The sequence below is a fragment of the Rhineura floridana genome, chromosome 3, assembly GCF_030035675.1.
Source record: "Rhineura floridana isolate rRhiFlo1 chromosome 3, rRhiFlo1.hap2, whole genome shotgun sequence".
NCBI classification, from domain to species: Eukaryota; Metazoa; Chordata; class Lepidosauria; order Squamata; family Rhineuridae; genus Rhineura; species Rhineura floridana.
The window spans coordinates 39,725,422-39,747,921 of NC_084482.1; the positions used below are offsets into that span (position 1 = coordinate 39,725,422).

General features: G+C 43.0%; 1 protein-coding gene across 1 annotated transcript; it reads right to left on the minus strand.

Moving 5' to 3' along the window:
* Positions 1 to 5,453: 5,453 nt before the first annotated feature.
* On the minus strand, positions 5,454 to 21,156 carry LOC133379686 (tubulin alpha-1C chain-like). Its single transcript, XM_061615427.1, has 4 exons — positions 21,041 to 21,156; positions 10,963 to 11,185; positions 8,511 to 8,659; positions 5,454 to 6,814 (listed from the first exon to the last, which is right to left on the minus strand). The coding sequence occupies exons 1-4, from the start codon at positions 21,041 to 21,043 to the stop codon at positions 5,840 to 5,842; spliced, it is 1,350 nt and encodes a 449-aa protein (XP_061471411.1). The 5' UTR covers positions 21,044 to 21,156; the 3' UTR covers positions 5,454 to 5,839.
* Positions 21,157 to 22,500: the final 1,344 nt, after the last annotated feature.

Consider the following 22,500-nt stretch of genomic DNA (forward strand, 5'->3'; position numbering starts at 1 on the left):
CACATGTCTGCTAGAATAGTATACACCAGAGGTTCCAAAACTGGTTCATGGACCACGGTCCATGAGCTTCATGCTGGTGGTGTGTTTTTGAAGAGCAGCAGCAATAGCAGTGGCTGCTGCAACATAATCTAACCCACAGACAGGTAAAATGGGTAAATTTTGATACAGCCCATTTCTGTTAATTGAGCTAGCCTAGCTTGGCTGCTCCAAGTCATGCCTTTCAGTGAAGTCAAAGCTGTGGGTTGGGGATCCAGGAATTCCTAGAAGCCCTGCACACCTTCCCAATAAATGCTGCTGTCTTTCCCCTCCCCATAAATTCTGCTCTTGAAACTTCCCCATCACTTCCCAAACCCATCCATGTTTACTCAGAAGTAAGCCCTACTGTATTCAATGAGGCTTACTCATAGGTAATATAGGATTACAGCCTCAATCTTTGGGGGCAGGGTTTTGCCTGCTAAGTTACTGTTTTATGTACCCATTTATATTAGCTGTGTTGCACATGTACTAGGTCTGGGTTTTTCCCTCTTCAGAACCATAGGGAGGGAAGGTGTCCAATCCTGGCATTCAATGAAATGTACGCATGTTCAGTGTAGGAGAGGCCGTCAGTCCAAGCAATAACTGAACAGGATCAACTCCACATTATGGAATTTTGGGGGGATATTTATTTAAACAGTGTGTGGGTGCTCTAGGAAGTACTGACAGGTGCATAAGCACTCATAGGTGCCATGTTAGCAACCCTGCAACAGCACTATTGGCCATTAACCATCTGTTATTCCAGAGCAACCTCTGAGAGGCCATCCTTCTGGACAATCATTGTCCATCTCACACACACCCCATAGGTATGGTAGTAAGTGAGCTCCCATTTCCTATATATTTTGCTAATCTCATGGAACATGGGTGCTCTGTTTTCTTTACTCCTTGCAGCTCAGCCTACTCCCATTCTAATCTCAACCCACTTTAAGCCACTCCCTCACCTTATCCTTTCTATGTCCTTACTATTTCTCTTGTCCACTTTTAATATCTTCATACACACACCTACACTTTCCCTTCATAAACATGCCCTGTTTTACATTTGTCCTGTCACTTTCCCCCCATTACCAATTATCCCTTACCCTAACATTCTGCCATTGTTTCACAAATACCCTCCTTTTCCTCTTCTATGCAATCGTCATATTGCTTATATCCCTTTACATTCAGTATGATTAACCGTTCATTCCTTAACCCTATACAATTGCCCATCCAATTAACCCATTCTATTTTTATTAAGTCACTTTATACCTAGTAGCAAGTCACTGTCAATATGAAATGTTATTACTGCTATTAATTTCAGCTATGAATCACTTCCCACAAAACATCCAGAAGAGATGTAACAATAAAAATAGGCAGTACTACCTGATATGCTACAGGAAGAAGTTCCAAAGGGTAGGTACTGCCACACCAAAGGTCCAATTCCACCATTGTATGGAATGGACCTCCTGATGAGGTGGAATCTGCAGGAGCCCCTCTTCTGCAGAGCACAGTGATGGTTGAGTGTATAAGGAGGATAGTATATTTCAAGCCAGCATGGGCCCAACCTGTGTAGGGTTTTTCATACCAGTGCCAACACCTTGAATTTAGCCTGGTAGCTAATTGCAGCACCTGTAATTCTTTCAGCAGTAGCATAACATGATGGTGATCTGCCCCAGACAGTAGTCAATCCACTGCATTTTGCACCAGCTGCATCTTCCAGCCAGCCACACATAGAGCACATTGCAGTAACCCAATCTAGAGATTACAGCAGTAATTAAGCTCTCTCAGTCTAGAAACAGCTGTAGCTGGAAAAAGGCACTGCTAGCTACTGAGGTCATCTGGGCCTCTAGTGGAAAACCTACTCCTTCAGAGGAAGTGTGACCCTGTCCAAAGCAGGCAACTGACCAATTATCCCAACTGGGGAACCATTTCCCCTCAGTGCCTCCACCTTCCCAGGACTCAGACTCAGTTTGTTTGCACTCCTCCAGCTTACCACCAAGTCCATGCGTACGTGACCTTGTCCAATTCAGAGAGTGCACAGAAATTCATTCCTGTGCATTTTTTTTTAGCAATCTGTTCCTGAAATTCTTTTTTTGCAAACTCTTGTTGTATTACATTTTTTACCAAGTTTGTGTTCCCTTTCTTCATTTGTACAAGGCTTCCATTTCCTGAAGGAAGTCTTCCTGCCTCTAATAACTTCCATAACTCCGCTCATGAACCATGCTGATCTGCAGTATACATTCAAGCCAATCTCCTATTGCTGTAGTTTAGAAAAAAAACCCAAGCACACTCTGGAGGAATTTAATCCTCTTGACTTTCCAAGTCAACTTCCTTTTTACCAGTCACCTTATTTTTTACATGTCAGATCTGTTAGACTTCCTTTATGTATACACTGAATTTGATAGCCCTGTAGTCACTACTACCGATCAGTTCAACAACACTTGTAGTTCCTGAACACCACTGAAGTCCAGGCTTGCCTCCCCTCTGGCTGGATCCCTCACTGCCTATTCCAGGGCAGAGGCATTTAGGTTATAGAAATTTTGCCTCTTTGTCAAGCCTGGAACACATTTACACAGTCTATGGTTGTGTGTGTGTGTGTGTGTGTAAATGAAGACAGGTGTAAGATGGATCAAGCAAGTTGACTGGAACAAACCAAAAAGAAGGCCATTATAAATATCAGCCAACCAGATGCATCCTTTCCTCACATATGGCTTAACTGGATGCTGCCCAATAGTGGTTTTGTATTTATGCAGCTATGGCTGACGCAGTAGTTGAAGGCAGCAGCCACTAATGCAATCCATTAATGTTCACCCCTTGCTTAAGTGTTCTGCCGCCCAGAAAACCATTTGGCAGGAGCCTGTTTCCTCATGCAGCAGTGGTTGAATTCTGTGCAGACTTTGCAATATGCACCCATCCACTTATCCCATTGCTTGTTGGCCTAGAACAAGTACTGTAAGAACAGATTGGAAGCTTTCTGGCAAAGGACAAAGGATAATGCACAAATGTTATGACAAGTAGGAGTCTTGTATGCCTCATCCATGCTCATTGCTTTTAGGGTGCTTTTGTAGCAGTACAGAAAATACATCTGCACAACCTACTGAAAAGCTCAGACACCAAGAGGTTTGGACAAACACTGATATATTGCTCTACAAGCACATTTTACAAAAACAGTTTTTGATATTAGCAGCTTGATCATTGTACGCAATAACACCTTGTACTTTCCCAGTCTAATATGCAACTTCTCTAGTTAGAAACTGATGACTAAGACAGGCTTTGGCACTGATCTCAGTACATCTTTGTTCCAAATTTCTCCATTTTCAATAGAGCTGTGCCTCATTTTATTGTATTTATAGGGACAGGGCCAAGTTGGGGAGTTAAATTTACCATGATTTCTTCCCCCTCCCACTGGTTAAATGGTAGATTTTCTAGCCCTACAGTGTCTCACAAAATAATCCTGTTATGTGCCTTCAAGATGATTATGACTTATGGCAACACTATGAATCAGCGACCTCCAACAGCATCTGTTGTGAACCACCCTGTTCAGATCATGTAAGTTTGGGTCTGTGGCTTCCTTTATGGAATCAATCCATCTCATTCTGTCTTTTTCTACTCCCTTCTGTTTTTCCCAGTTTTATGGTCTTTTCTAGTGAATCATGTCTTCTCGTGTGTCCGAAGTATGATAACCTCAGTTTCATCATTTTAGCTTCTAAATGATAGTTCTGATTTAATTTGTTCTAACACCCAATTATTTGTTTCTTTCAGTGCATGGTATGTGCAAAGCTCTCCTCCAACACCACATTTCAAATGAGTTGATTTTTCTCCTATCCTTTTTCACTGTCCAACTGTTACATCCATACATAGAGAACTGGAATACCATGGTCTGAATTATCCTGACTTTAGTGTTCAGTGCATTTGAGGACCTTTTCTATTTCTCTCATCTCCAATCCTAGCCTTCTGATTTCTTGACTATTGTCTCCATTTTGGTTAACGACTGTGCCGAGGTATTGATAATCCTTGAGAAGTTCAACATCCTCGTTGTCAACTTTAAAGTTACATAAATCTTCTGTTGTCATTCCTTTAGTCTTCTTGACATTCAGCTGCAGTCATGCTTTCCTCTAACTTTCATCAGCATTCATATCAAGTCATTACTGGTTTCTGCTAGTAGTATGGTATCGTCTGCATATCTTAAATTATTGATATTTCTCCCTCCAATTTTCACACCTCCTTCATCCTGGTCCAATCCCTCTTTCTGTATGATATGTTCAGCGTATAGATTAAACAAGTAGGGTGATAAAATACACGCCTGTCTCACCCTTTCTGATGGGGAACCAATCAGTTTCTCCATATTGTGTCCTGGGTTGTGAATCCCAGCCTTGGCTTATTTTGTCAAAAGGCAGTGATTCTCAAGCTGTTTCTATTACCTCAACAAAAAAATAAAACTGACAAGCCTCTTTCAGAGAAGGGGAGATTGTATGTTCCACAAGCACTTTCTTGTGAAAGAGCCCCAAGAATCCATTATCCATCTTACTGCAGAATTTGAGTGCTGCTGGCATACAGGGCCTCAAGATCTGCTTCTTTGACAGCTACAGTAGCAGCCTCCAAGTAGGATATAAAGATCTGGACTAGGAAATGTTCTTCCCCACCTCCCATTATTCTGTGGGACTTTCTCAGTTTGTACTGTTCTTCAGGGTTCTTCCCTCCTATAGCACTTCACATTATCCCTCCTGTCCCCACACAGTGCATACAAAGACAAATGGCAAAATGGTCAAATGATTGAAAAGGTGGCCAAGATACCACAAACCTCATCACTATCCAAATGCTAGGAAACCTGTACCTGATGAGAGCTAAATTTGTCCTTTCACAAGAAGATCTGTACCACCATTCAGTTTTGTAAATATTGTAATGAAGGCTAAGGAACTGATGCAATCTGTTTGAAGATCCTCTCATGCCTTTCATTACACAAACAATGCTTACAATTCCATAAAGCCACAACGTTTAGGATGGTAAAGTATATCCATGGGGCTTGTTGCATCGGGGTGGTTAATCTAATTCTTTAATCAAAGGTTAATGAAAATGTGACCAAGATCACCTCCTATTTATCTCTTTACAAGAGTGCCTTCCACTTTAACCAATTCTTATGCATGCTTTTGATCCCATTTTAAAGATGTTAAGGGGGGAGAAATCCTTTTTATACAACAGCCAAGTTTCTCACTATAACTTTAAGTAAAGGAAAGCAAGCCTGCAAGTAGCAAAGAGGAATAATGTTCCTCAGTAGGAGAAAATACGTTTCACAACAGAATTATTTATTTATTGCACTTGTATACCGCCCCGTAGCCGAAGCTCTCTGGGCGGTTTACAGCAATCAGAAACATGAAAACAAATATACAATTTAAAACACATATTTTAAAAACAATTTAAAACACATATTTTAAAAACAATTTAAAACACATATTTTAAAATTTAAAGCAATATAAAACAATATAAAACAATATAAAAACAATTGCTAAAGAGCTGCAAATTTCCAGGACAGTGCCCTTACATGCTCCACTGGGTTGTGAATGATTGTGTTGCCTCGATGCAGTCATTCAAACTTTGCCAACCCGAATAGCCTCGCCAGTCCCATTCCAGCCAAGCATGTTCTCAGCTGGCACCATCCACAGAAGGCCCCTGGCCTAAGGCCCCTTTACACAGCTCAAAAGGACAGGGCACAGTTTGTTCTATAAAGAAAGAACAAGACTGCTTTCAACTGGGTATTTTTTTTAATGACCAACAGACAGCAAGAGAAATCCAGAAGTAGACAGGAGCAAGCAGAGAACAGAAACAAAAAAGATCAGAACTCATCCCCCTCATCGTCCCCATCAGCGCTGTCTGCCCCAACCTCCTCATAATCCTTCTCTAGGGCAGCCATGTCCTCCCGAGCCTCCGAAAACTCTCCTTCCTCCATCCCTTCCCCAACGTACCAGTGGACAAAGGCACGCTTGGCATACATCAGGTCAAACTTGTGGTCCAGGCGAGCCCAGGCCTCAGCAATGGCTGTGGTGTTGCTCAGCATGCAGACTGCACGCTGCACTTTGGCCAGGTCACCTCCAGGGACCACGGTGGGGGGCTGGTAGTTGATACCAACCTTGAAACCAGTGGGGCACCAGTCTACAAACTGGATGCTACGTTTGGTCTTGATGGTGGCAATAGCAGCATTGACATCTTTGGGAACAACATCCCCACGGTACAACAGGCAGCAGGCCATGTATTTACCGTGACGAGGGTCACATTTCACCATCTGGTTGGCTGGCTCGAAACAAGCATTGGTGATCTCTGCTACAGTCAGCTGTTCATGGTAAGCTTTCTCAGCAGAGATGACTGGGGCGTAGGTGGCCAGAGGGAAATGGATACGGGGATAGGGCACCAAATTGGTCTGGAATTCTGTCAGATCTACATTCAGGGCACCATCAAATCGCAGGGAGGCTGTGATGGAGGACACAATCTGGCTGATGAGGCGGTTGAGGTTGGTGTAAGTGGGGCGCTCGATGTCCAGGTTCCTGCGGCAAATGTCATAGATGGCCTCATTGTCTACCATGAAGGCGCAGTCGGAGTGCTCCAGGGTAGTGTGGGTGGTCAGGATGGAATTGTAGGGCTCGACTACAGCTGTGGAGACCTGAGGAGCTGGGTAGATGGAGAACTCTAGCTTGGACTTCTTGCCATAGTCAACAGACAGACGCTCCATCAGCAGGGAAGTAAAACCAGAGCCAGTGCCTCCACCAAAGCTGTGGAAGACCAGGAAGCCCTGGAGCCCTGTGCACTGGTCAGCCTGTTGGAAAGAGGAAGATTAAAAAGTTAATGAAATGGTCATGGGCTGTGATCTGAAGTCATGTGGGACTGCCACCTTGCTGAAGCTGAACAGCCTAGGTCGGGTCAGTGCCTGGATGGGAGACTGCCTGGAAACCACATATACATCCATCTTGGGTTCCATGAAGGAAGGAAGATGGGATATAAATGTAACAAAATAAACACTATAATTAAAAAAAAAAGATTCTGAAGAATATTGACATGATTTTGCTAGAAAGCCTGATCATTCAGTTAACAAGGAGGCTAGTAGGAGGAGATCAAAATCCAGCTCTTCAGAAGACACTCAGTCCCTGCACAAGGCTTCCAAGTAGTGCACCACAGACCTCTTCTTGGGGGCAGATAAAGATATATATCTTTAAGACTATTCCCTTCATCACTTAGCTTTCAAACAGCTACAGACTATAACTCGTAACTAGAAGATATATGCAGGTCTACTCAACAAATAATTTCCCCTTCTTACATCAATTGGCCGTGGTCGTGGTCAATATATGCCTACACTTTCCACCCACAGCTCTTACCTGTGAAGGACACCATCAGCCTAGCTTCCCACAAGTTGCATGAGAAACCCAACACCACCAATCTCTCTGCCATCCTAGGCTCTTTGGAGGAAGAGCAGGATGCATGTGCAATACAGTGTATGTGTGATATTAATTAGCAGAGGTCCTCTCATTTTGCAAGGGGACACTTCTTCCTTTACAGAATGAAGGAATAAGACAGACTTGTACAAGCAATGTAGGCAGGGAAAACCCCATCTTGAACATCTAATGTAGCTTGGTCACCAAGAGCAGACAAGAACATGGTGCTGGTCAGGATTCCAACCACACCATTCCATCTCCTTTCTTCTTCTTCTAGGAGTCAGAGTTCTGTGACCACCATGGACACTCAGTCCTCACTTTTCTGTTTTGGGGGGCTTCCCTTTAGTTCTTTTTCTAAAGAGTTTTGTCTACTTCTGAAAAACTTGGGATTCCCTCAAGTCTGCCAGTACCTCTGCCTTAATGTGGGCAGCACCATCCCTGTTACATAACCAACAGCACTCCCAGCCTGAGCATTGGAAATGAAGGTAGTAATGTCCTAGATCAGTGTTTCTCAATCAGGAGGGTGGCATATGAAAGATCCAGAAGTGTGTGATTCAAAACTAAATGTATGTACATAAAAAATAAATATAAATATAATAGTATGAAATTTTATGTTCAGAAGGTGAGAAGATTGTACACAGTTTATGTGATGAACGCATCATCACGGGTGCCCAGAAGTTTGGCATTATCATGCAAGCTATCATTATGTATATAAAACACAAGGTTGCAGCATGAACGAACATGAACATAACAGTTTATTTTAGGGTATTGGATTATCTCAATAGCTGCAAAACCCAAAAAATATATGTACCGTGATTAGTTTTTATCAAGCCCAACATTTTATTTATAATTAAAAGTCACAATATTTCAACCTGTTTGAACATTGAAATAAAATAGTTAGGTGAGCCATATATGAAGGGTGTGTGGGATATTTATGGTAGCTGAAAGAGGACATGGAAAACACTGTACTAGATACACTATCTGCTCCCATTTAAAATAGGTGTTTTATGAAAAACCCTTTCCCTTGTGTTTAGAAGCCAGTGAATAATCCCCACATTCCTACAGGCAGCATAAATTACTCACCAGCTTCCTGAGCCTGTCGATGACCAAGTCAATGATCTCTTTGCCAATGGTGTAGTGGCCCCTGGCATAGTTGTTGGCAGCATCTTCCTTGCCAGTGATGAGCTGCTCAGGGTGGAAGAGCTGGCGGTAGGTTCCAGTGCGCACCTCATCTGTGGAGAGAACGGAAGTGAAAAGGTATTCTTTGCTCTTGGTCTTATATTCATACTACACCAGAATCATACAAGATAAAGGTTTCCAAGGAGTTTTGGACTTTTGGAAGGATTGTGGTGCTAGAATACAATAAGGGAAGGGCTGTTGGAGGACAGAAATCCTGAAGGAGCCAGATAGAAGTGCACCTGTCACACACGGCCAATGTGTAAGCACTAACCACTCACTTTGAACCTTCCAATACTGTCTACATCATCTTCACCAGGCAAAATGTAAATGTACTGCCTTCAAGTTGATTCCAACTTATGGCGACCCTATGAATAGGGTTTTCATGAGGCTGAGAGGCAGTGACTGGCCCAAGGTCACACAGTGAGCTTCATGGCTGTGTGGGGATTCGAGGTCATAGTCCAACACCTTAACCTCTACCCCACACTGGCTCTCACCAGGCAAAGGCATTTTTTTAATGAAAAAACAAGCAAGGATAGCATAGATGCCAAATTCTCCATGTAGCAGTCAGATTATTAACTTTAGGATACAAAGTTAGCCCCTTATTTTTGTTGCAAGATAGTGCAGCTTCTTTCCAGAAGCCATGCCATCCATCCTGCTCCTCAATCCTATGCAAGGGACAGCATCTTGTGACACTCTGAATATGGCCAGAGATACTATTTATGTTCTAGGATCCAATCTTTGTATTGAAGGTAAGATTCTGTGGCTGAGCCATATACAAAAAAATTAAGCTGCCTTATATCAAGCAAGGCAATTGAAACTAAATTTTGAAAAGACAGATGTTATGTGTTCCAAATTCTCAAATCCAGAAGTTGGGGAAGATGGCCCATTCTGGACTTCCCTGGAAGGAGGAGGTTTGTCACTTGAGGGTACTTCTAGATTCAACATTGTCACTGGAGGCTCAAGTGGCTTTAGTGGCTACAAGTGCCTATTTCCAGCTCCAACTGGTTTGCCTGCTATGGCCCCTTTTGGGCAGAGATGACTTGACCATGGTACTCCATACTCTAGTAACTTCCAGATTGGATTATTAGAATGAACTTACATGGTGCTGCCCCAAAAGACAACTTGGAAACTTCAATTGGTCTAAAATGCAGCAGCCAGATTACTGGCCGGGGTTTCCTTTAGAACTCATGTAACCTCGATTTTAAAACAGCTGCAATAGCTGCCAGTTCATTTCTGGACCCAATTCAAGATGCTCAGTGTTTAAAGCCCTAAATGACTTAGGCCCCAAATATCTGGAAGACCACTGCCTTCCCTACAAACCCTTGCAGGAGTTAACATCAGAAGGAGGCCTGTTGATAGTTCCACCACCCTCAGAACCTTGTAGGAGGGTGGCCCAGTAGAAGGCATTGTCTTTGGCAGCTAGGTTGTGGAATTACCTCCCCACAGAGGTGGGTCCGGCAGCTTCATTATATAGTTTCTATCATATGCTGAAAACATACCTCTTTACACTGGCCTTTGACATCTGAGATACATCTTTTCAGGACCCACCCCTTTCCCATGACTGTCACTTGTTTTATACTGTTTTTAAAAATGAATTTTAAATTGCTGTAACCCACCCTGGGATGATATAGTGAAGGGCAGGTAAGAAATTGAATACGACGACGATGACGACAACTTGCAGCAGTTCTTCATTGTCTTAGGCAGAGGTCTTTATCATCATCATCATAATAATAATAATAATAATAAAATTTTATTTCTAGGCCGCCTATCTGGCCGAATTAACGGCCACTCTAGGCGGTGTACATAGACTAAAATATAACATAGAGTAAAATATAACATATAATACAAAACAAAACCCCAGTAGTCTATAGACATCCCGAGCAGCAGATTCACGCACACATACACACACACGGTCTCTGGCCCCTTCAGCAGTTGCTGCTTTTGTAGCTGGAGAGAGAGACAGGGCCCCACCCTTCCAGGCCAGGTGGAAATCAGCCAGAAATGCAGGGAGCAGGTCTTGCAAAAACTCACACAGGTAGATGGTCTCTGGCCCCTTCAGCAGTTGCTGCTTTTGTAGCTGGAGAGAGACAGGGCCCCACCCTTCCAGGCCAGGTGGAAATCAGCCAGAAATGCAGGGAGCAGGTCTTGCAGAAACTCACACAGGTAGATGGTCTCTGGCCCCTTCAGCAGTTGCTGCTTTTGTAGCTGGAGAGAGACAGGGCCCCACCCTTCCAGGCCATTGCTTGTATTTGCTGTCCTTTCGCTGGGAACTGAACAAGGAACCTTCTGCATGCAAAGACTGTGCCCCACCACTAAACTATAGCTGCACCTGCAGTATGTATGCTTGTATACTTACCAATCACAGTTGGCTCCAAGTCTATGAAGACGGCCCTGGGGACATGCTTGCCAGCTCCCGTCTCACTGAAGAAAGTGTTGAAGGAGTCGTCTCCTCCCCCAATGGTCTTGTCACTGGGCATCTGCCCATCAGGCTGGATACCATGTTCAAGGCAGTAGAGTTCCCAGCAGGCATTGCCAATCTGGACACCAGCTTGGCCAACGTGGATGGAGATGCACTCACGCTGTGAAGAGAAACCATTAGACAGCTATATTTATGCTAGAGCTACTACTATTAGGGAGGTTGCAGTAGATGAATTGGTCACCATGTGCCCACATGGCAGCAAAATATCAAGCCTGCAAAGTCAAGCATGATCTGTTCTTGGGAAACAAAGACCACCCCCTCCCTCAGTGAAATACGGTCCAGGAAAAGTTACATTAACAGGAAAGGTTTTCCATTCTACCCTTGTTTGAAGACAACATGCCCCCATTCCTCAGTCTTAAAAAGCTTAGAAGACAGCCAGTAATGTATATGGGGAGCCACCCTTCCTTGTTGAAGGGACTGAGGCCATTGTAGTTGACTTGATTAGGGTGCTCCATAGGTAAACACCCAGTACCTGGGAGTATGAAGAATTATATATAATTGTACCTGTCTTACCCCTCTTTAACCATCATAAACCCACTTGAAGAATAAGCAGGCAGAGAGATACATGTGTAGTTGAGACAGATCTGTCTTTGTTAGAGAGTACCCTGCAGGGCTGGGGTAGTTTGTTCCCTGGGTAAAATTCACTAGACTGTTCTGGTTCTTTCAGGTGTATTGTTAGGCCTAGTTTTCAAGACTTCAGCATTGAGCCCCAAATCTCTTGCCCCTTTCCAACATTTTTTAAAAATGGAATTTTTAAAGCATATGACTACAGGGCTCCTGGGCATACTGCAAAGCACAGTGCAGCGAGACCCCAGCCACCCAGGATCTTAATGTGCTCAGAAACAGAGATTTGCATGAATATATGAATTAGTATGCACAATTTTATGCAAATATCTGTCACAGGTTTGCACCCTCAATCTTTTCAGTTGCTACCAATGCCCTATACTAAATAGTTGCATGTGTATAAGTATTACTGCCAGTGCAACAGGATTTCCCCCTCTCCCCTCCCAGTACCCAGCACAGTCCACAAGTCTGCCCAGGGGTGGGGGTGGTAGAACAAACCCTCCACAAAACATATTTGGGGGTGCGTGGGGAAGAAGAGGGGGAACTGTTATGTTTTACAAGGAGAAATCCTTGCACTGATAGAATGTTTGCCTTAGCACTACACTGAATACAATCTTGTGTATAGATCAGCAGCCAGTAGCTGAAGTCCATTGTTCACATACTTAACACTAGGCATCTGAGATCCCATTACTTTTTCTGTCCATTTATTATACAGCCATGAGAGTGGCTGTATACCATAGCCAGCATGGATGTCTCGCTTTCCGCAACATTAAATTGAAAATACCCCCCATGCCAGTCTGGTGTTTCCCATAAGCTCATTTCAAAACAAACCCTTACAAAACGTATAGTCATGAACTCAGAAACCCTTGCTTAACAACCCTGTAAATTTTCATGGTGATACATACAACAGTCAGAGAGAACAGAGAATTCAGAGTGTAAAGAGAGAGAAAAATCAGACCCCTGTTGGACTTTTTTCTGTCAGTGTTCTCATAATTGGTTGAAATTCATTAAAAATCCCCGTGTTCGGACTTCCCAGGAGGATCCCTACGCCTGTGCAGCCTCTGAGATGGGCTCCCGTCTTGGATGAAACTTATCCAGTTTAAATTCAGTCAGAAGGCTCTTTTCTGACTGGGAATAATTTCTTCCGGTTAAAGAAGAAACGTGAGATTTCCCACATAGCTCTGTTTTGATTGTTGGAGTCTGGAATTCGTCAGAATTGTCTGTCTTCCAGCAGCTCAGACAGAGCGAGGTTTTTTATGCTAGCTCAGCTGGATAAGTGACCCGTTTTTTTTTATACGGATTAACAGGCAAACATCCTCCTGTCTACATTCATCATTTTCTTATCTATACAGCTAAAGAGATTTGTCAAAGTAACAGCAATTGAGATAACCTAGGTGAGGTAAGACTTTCCTTATTTTGTTCGCGGAGCTAGGGGGGAAGAAAATATAAATAGCTTATCTTTTTTTTTATTGCAAAAAGCTGACATGGAAAATGGCATTCTAAAGATTACAACGGGCGAGAGATTTCTGATTGGAGGAGATAAGAAATCTATTTGATCTATGGTTGGGACTATTTTTTCTGATCTACTTTTTTTTTGACGAATCTGCTCATTCTCTCTGCTACTAGCTATTTTGACGCTGTGAACTAAAGCTGTTCTTACACTTTCAGGCAGATAAGAGATAAGGGCTGTCTAGCGTGTGACGTTAGTTTGTTGGAAAAATTAACTCCTTTGTAACTGGTTAAAGAAATAAGCTGCTCTTTGTTTGGGACATTGAAAATTGAAGGAGTTTTGTTCCTTTGGCTTTAAGAATGACAATTAAGAAGACCATGGATGTACAAGAAGGGATTTTATCTCTAGACATGTTTCAGAAAATAATGAATGGGATTAACTCAATAAAACAAGAACTGAGAAATAATAGACAAGCGTGAAGAATTGAATTTTACGAAATGAGACAGGAGCTGAAAGAAACTCAGGATTCTATGAGAAAGGAGAATAAAGATAGATCTGGAAAACAAAAAAAAGATGAAAGAGAAATTAAAGGCAAGGTTCAAACTATGGAGATTGGCTTAATTATGGACATGAAAAAAGATTTGGATTTCCTGGCTGTGATGGATCCTGGAGACAAATATTACAGTTTGGAATTCAGCGCTGTCCCTGAAGGAATTGAAGAGATTGGAGATAAAGATATTATCGGTTCAAAAAAATTCTTGGACTGGAAGGATCTGATGGAACTTGAAATGGAGAAAGTTAACAGAATTAATTCCTGTCTTGTGTCAATGGAAAAACCTTCAAGAGATGTACTAGTGTATTACGTGGAAAAGAGGAACAGAGATGCGGCTTTGCAACAATACTTCAGTGATACGTTTGGATTTGATGGCAAGAAAATATCTGTGATGGAGGAAATTCCTATCAGACTTTTATTATATGACTATGACAGCAAGATTTTTGGGTGCGTAAAGATGGAAGACAGAAGATGGACCCAATATGGATAATGACAGAAGAGCGATTTAAAATCACTGGACTTAGTAGATTTGATGAGTTGGATTAATTGGCATGTTTATTTAGAAAAAAAAATTGATTGACATATATCTCAAGGATTGGAAACTTCTCTTTGACTTTTTGTGGAAGATTAAAATGATATGATGTTAATGAGATTTGAAACCAACTAAGATAACTGTTGGAGGAAGGTGATTTTATAATCTATTAAGAGATAGGTCTGTTACATAGTATAGATTTATAGTTGAATTATAGTGTTTTGAAATTACTGGATTTAGTAGATTTGATGAGCTGGATTAATTGGCATGTTTATTTAGAAAAAAAAATTGATTGATATATATTTCAAGGATTGGAAACTTCTCTTTGACTTTTTGTGGAATATTAAAATGATATGATGTTAATGAGATTTGAAACCAACTAAGATAACCGCTGGAGGAAGGTGATTTTATAATCTATTAAGAGATAGGTTTGTTATATATTATAGATTTATAGCTGAACTATGACAAATCGGAAGTCAATATTTTTATATATATGTATTTTTTTTTGTATTGTATTAGTTATTGATTTGTGTTGTTTTCTTTTTGTATTATTTTGGTTTTGAAAATTAGAATAAAAATTAATTGAAAAAAAAAATCACCCGTGTTCACAGAGTACCTGTAATCCTATTACTGACCTTGACCCATACGCTGACCTTCATCTTCTGCAGTTTAAAAGTTTAAAAAATGCATGGCTGATTTTTAATTCATTTAAGAAATTGAACATTGAAATCAATGACAAGCCCAGGCATGCTCAGTAAGAACCAACTGTCAGTGTTCTAAAAGCCAGACTCACAGCTGCTTTGCTTGGCTAATCTGGGGCCCACACCCACACCAGACCTTGATTTCACTTTAGAACATCGTGGCTTCTCCCAAAGAATCCTGGAAAGTGTAGTTTGTGAAGGGTGCTGAGAGTTGTTAGGAGACTCCTATTCCCCTGACAGAGCTTCAGTGGCCAGAATAGTTTAACAGTCAGCCGCTCAGATTGAAGCTCTGTGAGGGGAACAGGGCATCTTCTAGCAACTCTCAACACCTTCACTAACTACACTTCCCAGGATTCTTTGGAGGAAGCCATGAATGTCTGAAATGATATAAAGGCCTGGTGTAGATGTGGCCAGTGACCATTTTGGTTTAAATTTGGGTGGGAGGCTACATGTGCCTGCTGTAGAATAAAAAGGTGGAAGAAACCCTGAAAAGGAATAATACTGTTCACAATGTTTTCCTTTTAGAAAGGAAAGGGGCTTCCCCTCTATTCAGTGTCCACCCACCTAATCTCCTCCCCTCCCTCTTCCCTGCCCCTCCCCCAGGTCAGTTTCATCTATCCTAAGCATGATTGCACAAGAGTAAATCCCATTGAACTCAAAAAGCATGCAAATGTTCAAACCTGCCCACCTCCCCACCTCCTATCCCCCTCCTCCCCTCTGCCCTTCTTTCCCTCCCTACCCTTGCCCTTCCTCCCCCTCCCCATCCCTTGTGGTCAGTTTCACCTATCCTAAGCATGATTGCAGGGGAATAAATCCCATTAAACTCAATAAGCATGCAAATGATCAATCCATTCTCAGCAAACTTGCACAGGATCCCATTTCTTATATCCCAGATTAAAAAGCAGAGAAATTCACTAATAAGCAAAACTAAACCTTGTGATTTAAGAATGTACCTATGGCCAACAGATATTTCTATCAAACTTTTAAAAGCAGGGAAATTGGGCAGCTATAATGAATGCACAAGGGGAGCAGAAGACCTGACCTTGTCTCTGAGATATTGTACTGCCCTACAAATTGGTAAAAATGCAAAAATAATTTGGGCTGGTCTTTCACAGTCCAATCCACTTCCTTTGTAGTTTGGAAGAATTTGGTAACATGTGCCTCTGAACATATGGTGAGTGGTGGCAACACCTACAATCAGCCCAAATAACCGAAACAAGATATGTGCTGTGCTGATCTTGTTTTAGCAGGGAGGAAGCAACAATATTAAGACAGCTGATATAGTTCAGATATTCACTTTAAATATGTTTGATTTACTTTGTAATTTTAGTGAAGTTTTCTATAGTAAATCATTTTCTTTGCTTCTGTCTGTGGATATGGGAAGTACAGCAATACTTTGCAACACTAAAAAAAAATTCCAGAAACAACTGTGGAGTAATGGCACTGACTATTCTGCAGAATACTTTCCAATGGACGTGAGGAGTGTCTCAGTTTGCACAAGATGAAACAATGGGAGGTGAAATATATTCTAGCAAAATTCTAGGTGTGCTCTTTGTTTTTAATTGACCATGCCCACCTTTGCTTAAGTGCAGTGGTTTAGGCATAGCAGGCTAAACACATGCATCTTGGGCAGCCCAAGTTTGTTTTTCCCAACAGCTAGATTCATTGCTTGAGTAGCAACATATTGTAATCAATTATACAGTTATATTATAATCTGATTTTACATCAAACTGCATTTTCAGATTCTACTGTTAATGCACCCAAAATAGAAACAGAACATAACCTTCAGTTGGAACACAAAAGGCTGTCTTCACTATCATATGACATTGACCAATAAAAAGTCTTTGAAATTAATAAAAATAAATTTGACACAGATTTCTAGGATGAATAATGAGGGAAATATAATCTTCTAGGTTCGATTCTCCATGGAAACAGTAGTAACGCAGGAAAGAAGCAAAGCAAGAAGAACACCAACAAATGTACAAAAATGTGGTTCTCCATCTTTGGAGATGGCAGGTGTTTTCACCACTCACCATATGCTCAGAGGCACATGTTACCAAATTCTTCCAAGTTACAAAAGAAGTGGATTGGACTGTGAAAGACCAACCCAAATTGTGTTTGCATTTTGACAAATTTGTAGGGCAGTACAATAATCCCAGAGAGGAGGTCAGGTGTCCCTCCTGCTCCTCTGGTGCATTCACTATAGCTGCCCAATTTCCCTGTTTTTTAAAGTTTGATAGAAATATCTGCTGGCTATAGGTACTTTCTTAAACCCCAAAATTTTTTTTGCCTGTTAGTGAATATACCTCTCTAGTGCAGCAGTTAGCAACTCAGCAACAGGCCAGGCTAGGGTAATGCTGGTGTTGCCATGTAACTGAATGTTCCAGACATATTAAAACCATGGCTGGACAGGGCAACACACTGTCAAAGTGCAAACCCTTTATACAGAAAGCTTAGGGCAAAAAAAGTTGTCTGGAGTTGCTTACCTAGGTACACAATAAAATAGATGCCAGGGAGAAAGGAGTAGAGCCAGTGTGTAGTATTGGGCACAAAAAAACGCATGCAAGGCCTACGGATTCTTGACTGTGACTACATGTCATTTGTAGGCAGTGGAGCTTTAGAAGCTGGACATTTGAAAGCCAAGGTGGTTGGGGAGATGAGGTGTGCTTTGCACATTGATTTGAACTAGCCGCCTGAACCTTAAGAGCTCTGATATAAGAGACTATTTTCCTCAAATGCATGAGCAGTCAGGTGTGAAGTCTGTTTAGGCTAGTGGTTTCCAACACTCTCCCAACCCACAGACCACCTGAAAACTGCTGAGGGTCTTGACAAACTACTTAACGATTTTTCTGCTTGTTGTGGCAATTGTAATGCTCTGTTCTAGATGCTTTATTATTTCATCGCTTCTTTTATTTCTTATATATTGTAATTTATTGTATCATAATTTGAATTTCATAAAATTCAAATTGTGATACAATACAAGAAATAAAAGCTGCAATAAAAAATACAATGATAAATCAAGGTGAATATTTAAAGCGATGGATGTGCCATCACCCACCTTCAACCACAAATCCACAGACCACCTGAATGCAGCTCACGGACCACATTTTGGGAACCTCTGCTGTAGGCCTTTCTACAATACGTGAATAGTCAAGTTCTGTGGTAGCCAACAGGGCACCCTCCAGATATTGTTGGGACTACAATTCCCATCAATGATGAATGACTATGAAAGTTGGTGCTGATGGGGTGAGTCCCAACAACCATCTGGACTCTGGAGAGCGCTTCATTGCTATCAATATCACAATAAGAACTGCCTGTTGCCCTGGGCTCCTTTGGGAGGAAGGGCAGGATATACATTTAAACAAAACAAATTGTGGGACCAGTTACATTAAAACATTTTAGTTCTGAGCCTGTTCTCTCCCACCACACATCCATTCACTGGCAATCTGTAGAAGGAGATACATTTTGTAACAGCCACACTATAGGCACTGTGTTCAAAGTTCTTCCCTCAGTAAAAAGCAAGGGCAGAATATTCTAGGGATGCTGGAGTTCAAGGACACATGGTTCCTTGCTTGCAAGGCTTGCTTCCTCAGGAGTGCCCATCTACATGCTAAAGAGCTGATGTTTTCGAGCCAGCGAGTTTGAGCACCTAAACAGGATTAGGCTTGTTTTAGCTAGTTTTCTGACAGCAATATTCAGCAATAGCTATGCAGATGAGGTTACCCTCAGGCCTCATCCACCTAAAACAGATTTCAGGCCAGCAACTGAATGCTGTTATGCTTCCCATAGCACAAACAAGGAGCAGAGAGGAGATTGGTCTTGACAGCTACCTGGTACTCCAGACTGCTTCCTTAGCTTTTGGTAATCAGAAGGCTACTGCAGCAAGGAATCGGAGTTACAAAGGAGGCTAGCATGGATCTCTTGGGAGTTATAGTTCAAAATATCTGATGGGAATCAGGTTGCCCTAACTCATCCCTTTCATCCCAGCTAAGCCTGGCTCACTGTGTTTACTGGAGATCACCACAAGGAACATAGTTTATTCCAGATATACCTTGCACTTTCTCCAAGGAGTCTTAGCTGGAGGTCAGCGAAGAGCAAAAGAATCCTGAAAGGCAACTATCATGAGGTTCTTGTGATTGTAAAATGGTCACAGCCTCCACTACATAAACCAAGCATTTGGAAGTAGCTGAACTAGATTTACTTAGCACCCATTGCCATTTGATTATGTGCTTTTCTAAGCTCCACAATGGCAGGGAGAATTCTGATGAGATCTTTCTTCTTCAGCTCAGTCTGCACCAAATATTATTCCTTTGCCATTTATGCAGAACTGATGATTCCCTTTCCTAGGGAATTTTTCCCACAGTAATATTTTCCCACAGTCTGTTCCTATCAAAGCTAGCAACTAAAAATAAACATTATGTTGAGCAGGCTCATACTTTTTACTGATGCCACATCTTTAGTGTTTTACTACAACCATTTTAGGTTATAAAATGCCACCCTTTGTAGTTCTGTAGTCTTTAAATTGACTTTGGTTGTACAAATCACACCTTCTAGCACCCATTAAGACATTTTGTCCTGCTCACCTCTAGCTAGCTGGGCATTATGCAATGCCATATAAAACCTCTTACACAGGATCCCTTTGCAAGTTCAAAGCCTCCTGACTGGCAAGTTCAAACTTGGCCACTTTTGCTTTCAAGATGCTACCCAACCTCAAAAGGATTACCTTTTGCTTAAGGAGGCCTTTTAAGTATGCCCTAAACGGCTTAGGCTGACCATTTTGCAACAGGCATTTTAGTGCCAGGCTGTAATAAAGTTCTGGGGTTAACAGAGGTTTAACAGCTGGCTTCTCCAGAAGTTCCCCCAAAGGATCTTGGGAAGTATAGTTCTTTCAGAGTGCTGAGAGTTGTTAAGACACCTATTCCAGTCACAGGGCTATACTTTTCAGAGTGCTTTAAGAATCAATCCCTCTTCCCAAGGAATTCTATCAGCTGTAGCTCTGTGAGGGGAACAGGGGTCTTCTCTCAGCAGCTTTAAACTATATTTCCCAGGATTCTTAGAGAGAAGCCATGACTGTTTAAAATAACATAATATTGCTTTAAATGCAACGTGGATAAGTGACCCAGGAGGCTCAACGTCCCTTGTTCAAGTGCCCGGAATACAATGCAATGATTTGGATATCCAATAGGCCTCTTCCCGCGCGTTCTCTCGGGCAGGCCATTCCCATTTGATCGGCTCTTTCGAACTCTCCCGCTCACCATTTCTCTGAGAAAGTGACTCAACAGGTAGTCACGCAAGAACAAGAGGCCAGGAAGATGATGCCACGAGGCTGCCACGCCGGGCTTAACAGGGTCACATCCTGCTGCTGAAGGTTGCAAAAGCAAGATAAAAGCACAGTGTGGAACATTTCGGCAAGAGCTTCTTTTCAGCCCATTTCCCTTCACTGAGTTTTTTCCACTATTAAATTATTCTCATGGGTCTTCTCAGGGGCTGCCTGGACTAACCGATGCTTTCCCCCCCCCCGCGCCTACTTTTGCCGCACCCCCTAAGCAGCCCCAGAGAGGACACGCACATCAACTACAAGCGCCTTCAGTCGCCCCTTCCCCGAGGACTATTAGCACCAAGCGCCTGACCCGGGCAGGGAGGGCACATTAGACTTTTTAACTGCGTGGTGATGGAGCGAGCACGCCCATTTCGGGACTTCCTTTGCACCAGGAAACCGGGATTGAGCTGGACGTTCTGTCGAGCGTGTCTAAGCTTCAAGCCGCTCCTTTGCCAGCCCATCCCCAAGGTGCGCGGACAGAGCCTAGACAAGGCTTCTCAGCACTTGCACACGCAGGCGAACGGAGACGTGTCTGCGTGCGATGATCGCCCCTTCCTACAAGGAAGCGCTCTCCCCCGAGCCTTTTGTCACGTTCAGCGCTGGAGGGCGGATGGATTCAGAGCAAGGAAGAGTCACGGGCCATCTCCCGAGGGGAAGGCAGCGCTTTCTCCCAATTCCTCAAGATCTCCCCTAGCGCCCTTCACCCACACCCCCGGCCGTGCTTTACACACGTGTTGTGAGAGGCCCAGCTGGCTGCCAAAGTCCTGCGCGCCTTCCCAAGACCCGCGAGCACACGCGCAGCAAGCTTCGCTCGCTTTCCTCATTCACCACTTACCATGCTTCTTGGCAAGCAGGACAGGAAAATAAAAGCAAAGGGAGTGAGTTGAGTCTTTCTCACTAATCGACCCGTTCAGGGAGCCGCCAGTGAGTAAAAACTGGGTCTAAACTATAGGTCGGGCTCGGGCGGGTCTTTTATAGGGCTTCGGGCGCATCCTAGGGAATAGGGGCGGGACTTCGCTGCCGGAGCAGAAGATGAAGAGATAGGTGCCCAACTCCTCCGGCGGCCTCTCATTTGAGGGCTCGAATTTCCCGAAATGTTTAAGGGCATGACGGGCGAGAGGGGCGAGCGCAGTGTTGGAAAGAAGCGATCTTGTTCTCGTGAAGGAATCGTCGAGCTTTGCTCGCGGCAAACGCTCTTTTCCCCACCTACAAAAGAGCAGAATCATAAGCTGGAAACGGACACGAGACTGTAACCGGCAGCGCTTTACTTGAACGTTAATCCCATCCTAACCAACAGGAGTTTCCTCAGCATTCATGTGGAAGAATAGACACCTCTTCCTCTTTCAGTCGTCAATATGTGGGACGAAAAGGGGCCGCCATCTTCTCTCCTCCCCGCCAGTGAAACGCGCTCATTTGTTTCCCATGGATCACCGGCCAGTGTTCAGGAAGGCGGTGGCGGTGGAATGACAGGATGGGCGGAGGGAGAAGTCCCGGAAGGGCAAGGGAGCAGCAGCCGTGCGGAGCGGGTGACTGGGCAGGCCCTGCTGGGGACACACTAGAGTAGACTAGTGGCCAGTTGCCTTTCTTCCTAAGGCCATCTCTACACATTCCAGAGGGGCAGAGGCCTGGCAGTCTGCCGCGGCAACACACGCACACATGTGGTACCCTAAAACAGGCCTGTAGCCAGTCTAAAAGTTCAGGGAAGGCACCTAAAAAGTAGGGGGGATTTTTTCCTGTAATAAATGTAATTGTTTACAGTTCTTGTAAAAAAATTAGGTGGAGGAGAAAATGTTAGGATAGGTGGGGTCCCCTGCCCCCACCTACTATAAACATGCCCTAAAAAGTAACACAAGTGAACTCTGGTTTCTTGACTATTGAATTCAGGCATTCATAACAACTTTTTTTTTAACAGATATGTGCCTACCCCTGGCCTATACAGGGCATCTCCCCTTAGTTTAAGGAATAAGAGGGAAGGGGAACACTAGACTGTACTCAAGGGGATTAGTACACCCTTGACACATTTACAGTTTGGGCTATATCATAGAATGATATTGTTGGAAGTGTTGCAGAGTAGCGAAAAAGCACATGAGTAAGCTTTGTGTGTTTGAATCCTTGCTGAGTATTATACCTTCCCTGGAATTAGTCAGACTGAGACTTTAAGCTTCAAAATAAGAAAGAGCTACTTTATTCTGGAAGTACATACTTGATAGGAAAGAGTTCTACATCTAGCTAACTAGCTAAGTTGGAGATGCAAACACTAAGCGTAGTGTTTGCTCTCATGCAGTGAGGAGAGAG

What these genes read in the sequence shown, in the direction of transcription:
- LOC133379686 (XM_061615427.1), bottom strand. An exon ending in CTTGGAGCCAACTGTGATTG is followed by an intron (nt 8,660 to 10,962) that starts GTAAGTATACAA and finishes TTCTCTCCACAG; the next exon opens with ATGAGGTGCGCACTGGAACC. An exon ending in TCGACAGGCTCAGGAAGCTG is followed by an intron (nt 6,815 to 8,510) that starts GTGAGTAATTTA and finishes TCTTTCCAACAG; the next exon opens with GCTGACCAGTGCACAGGGCT.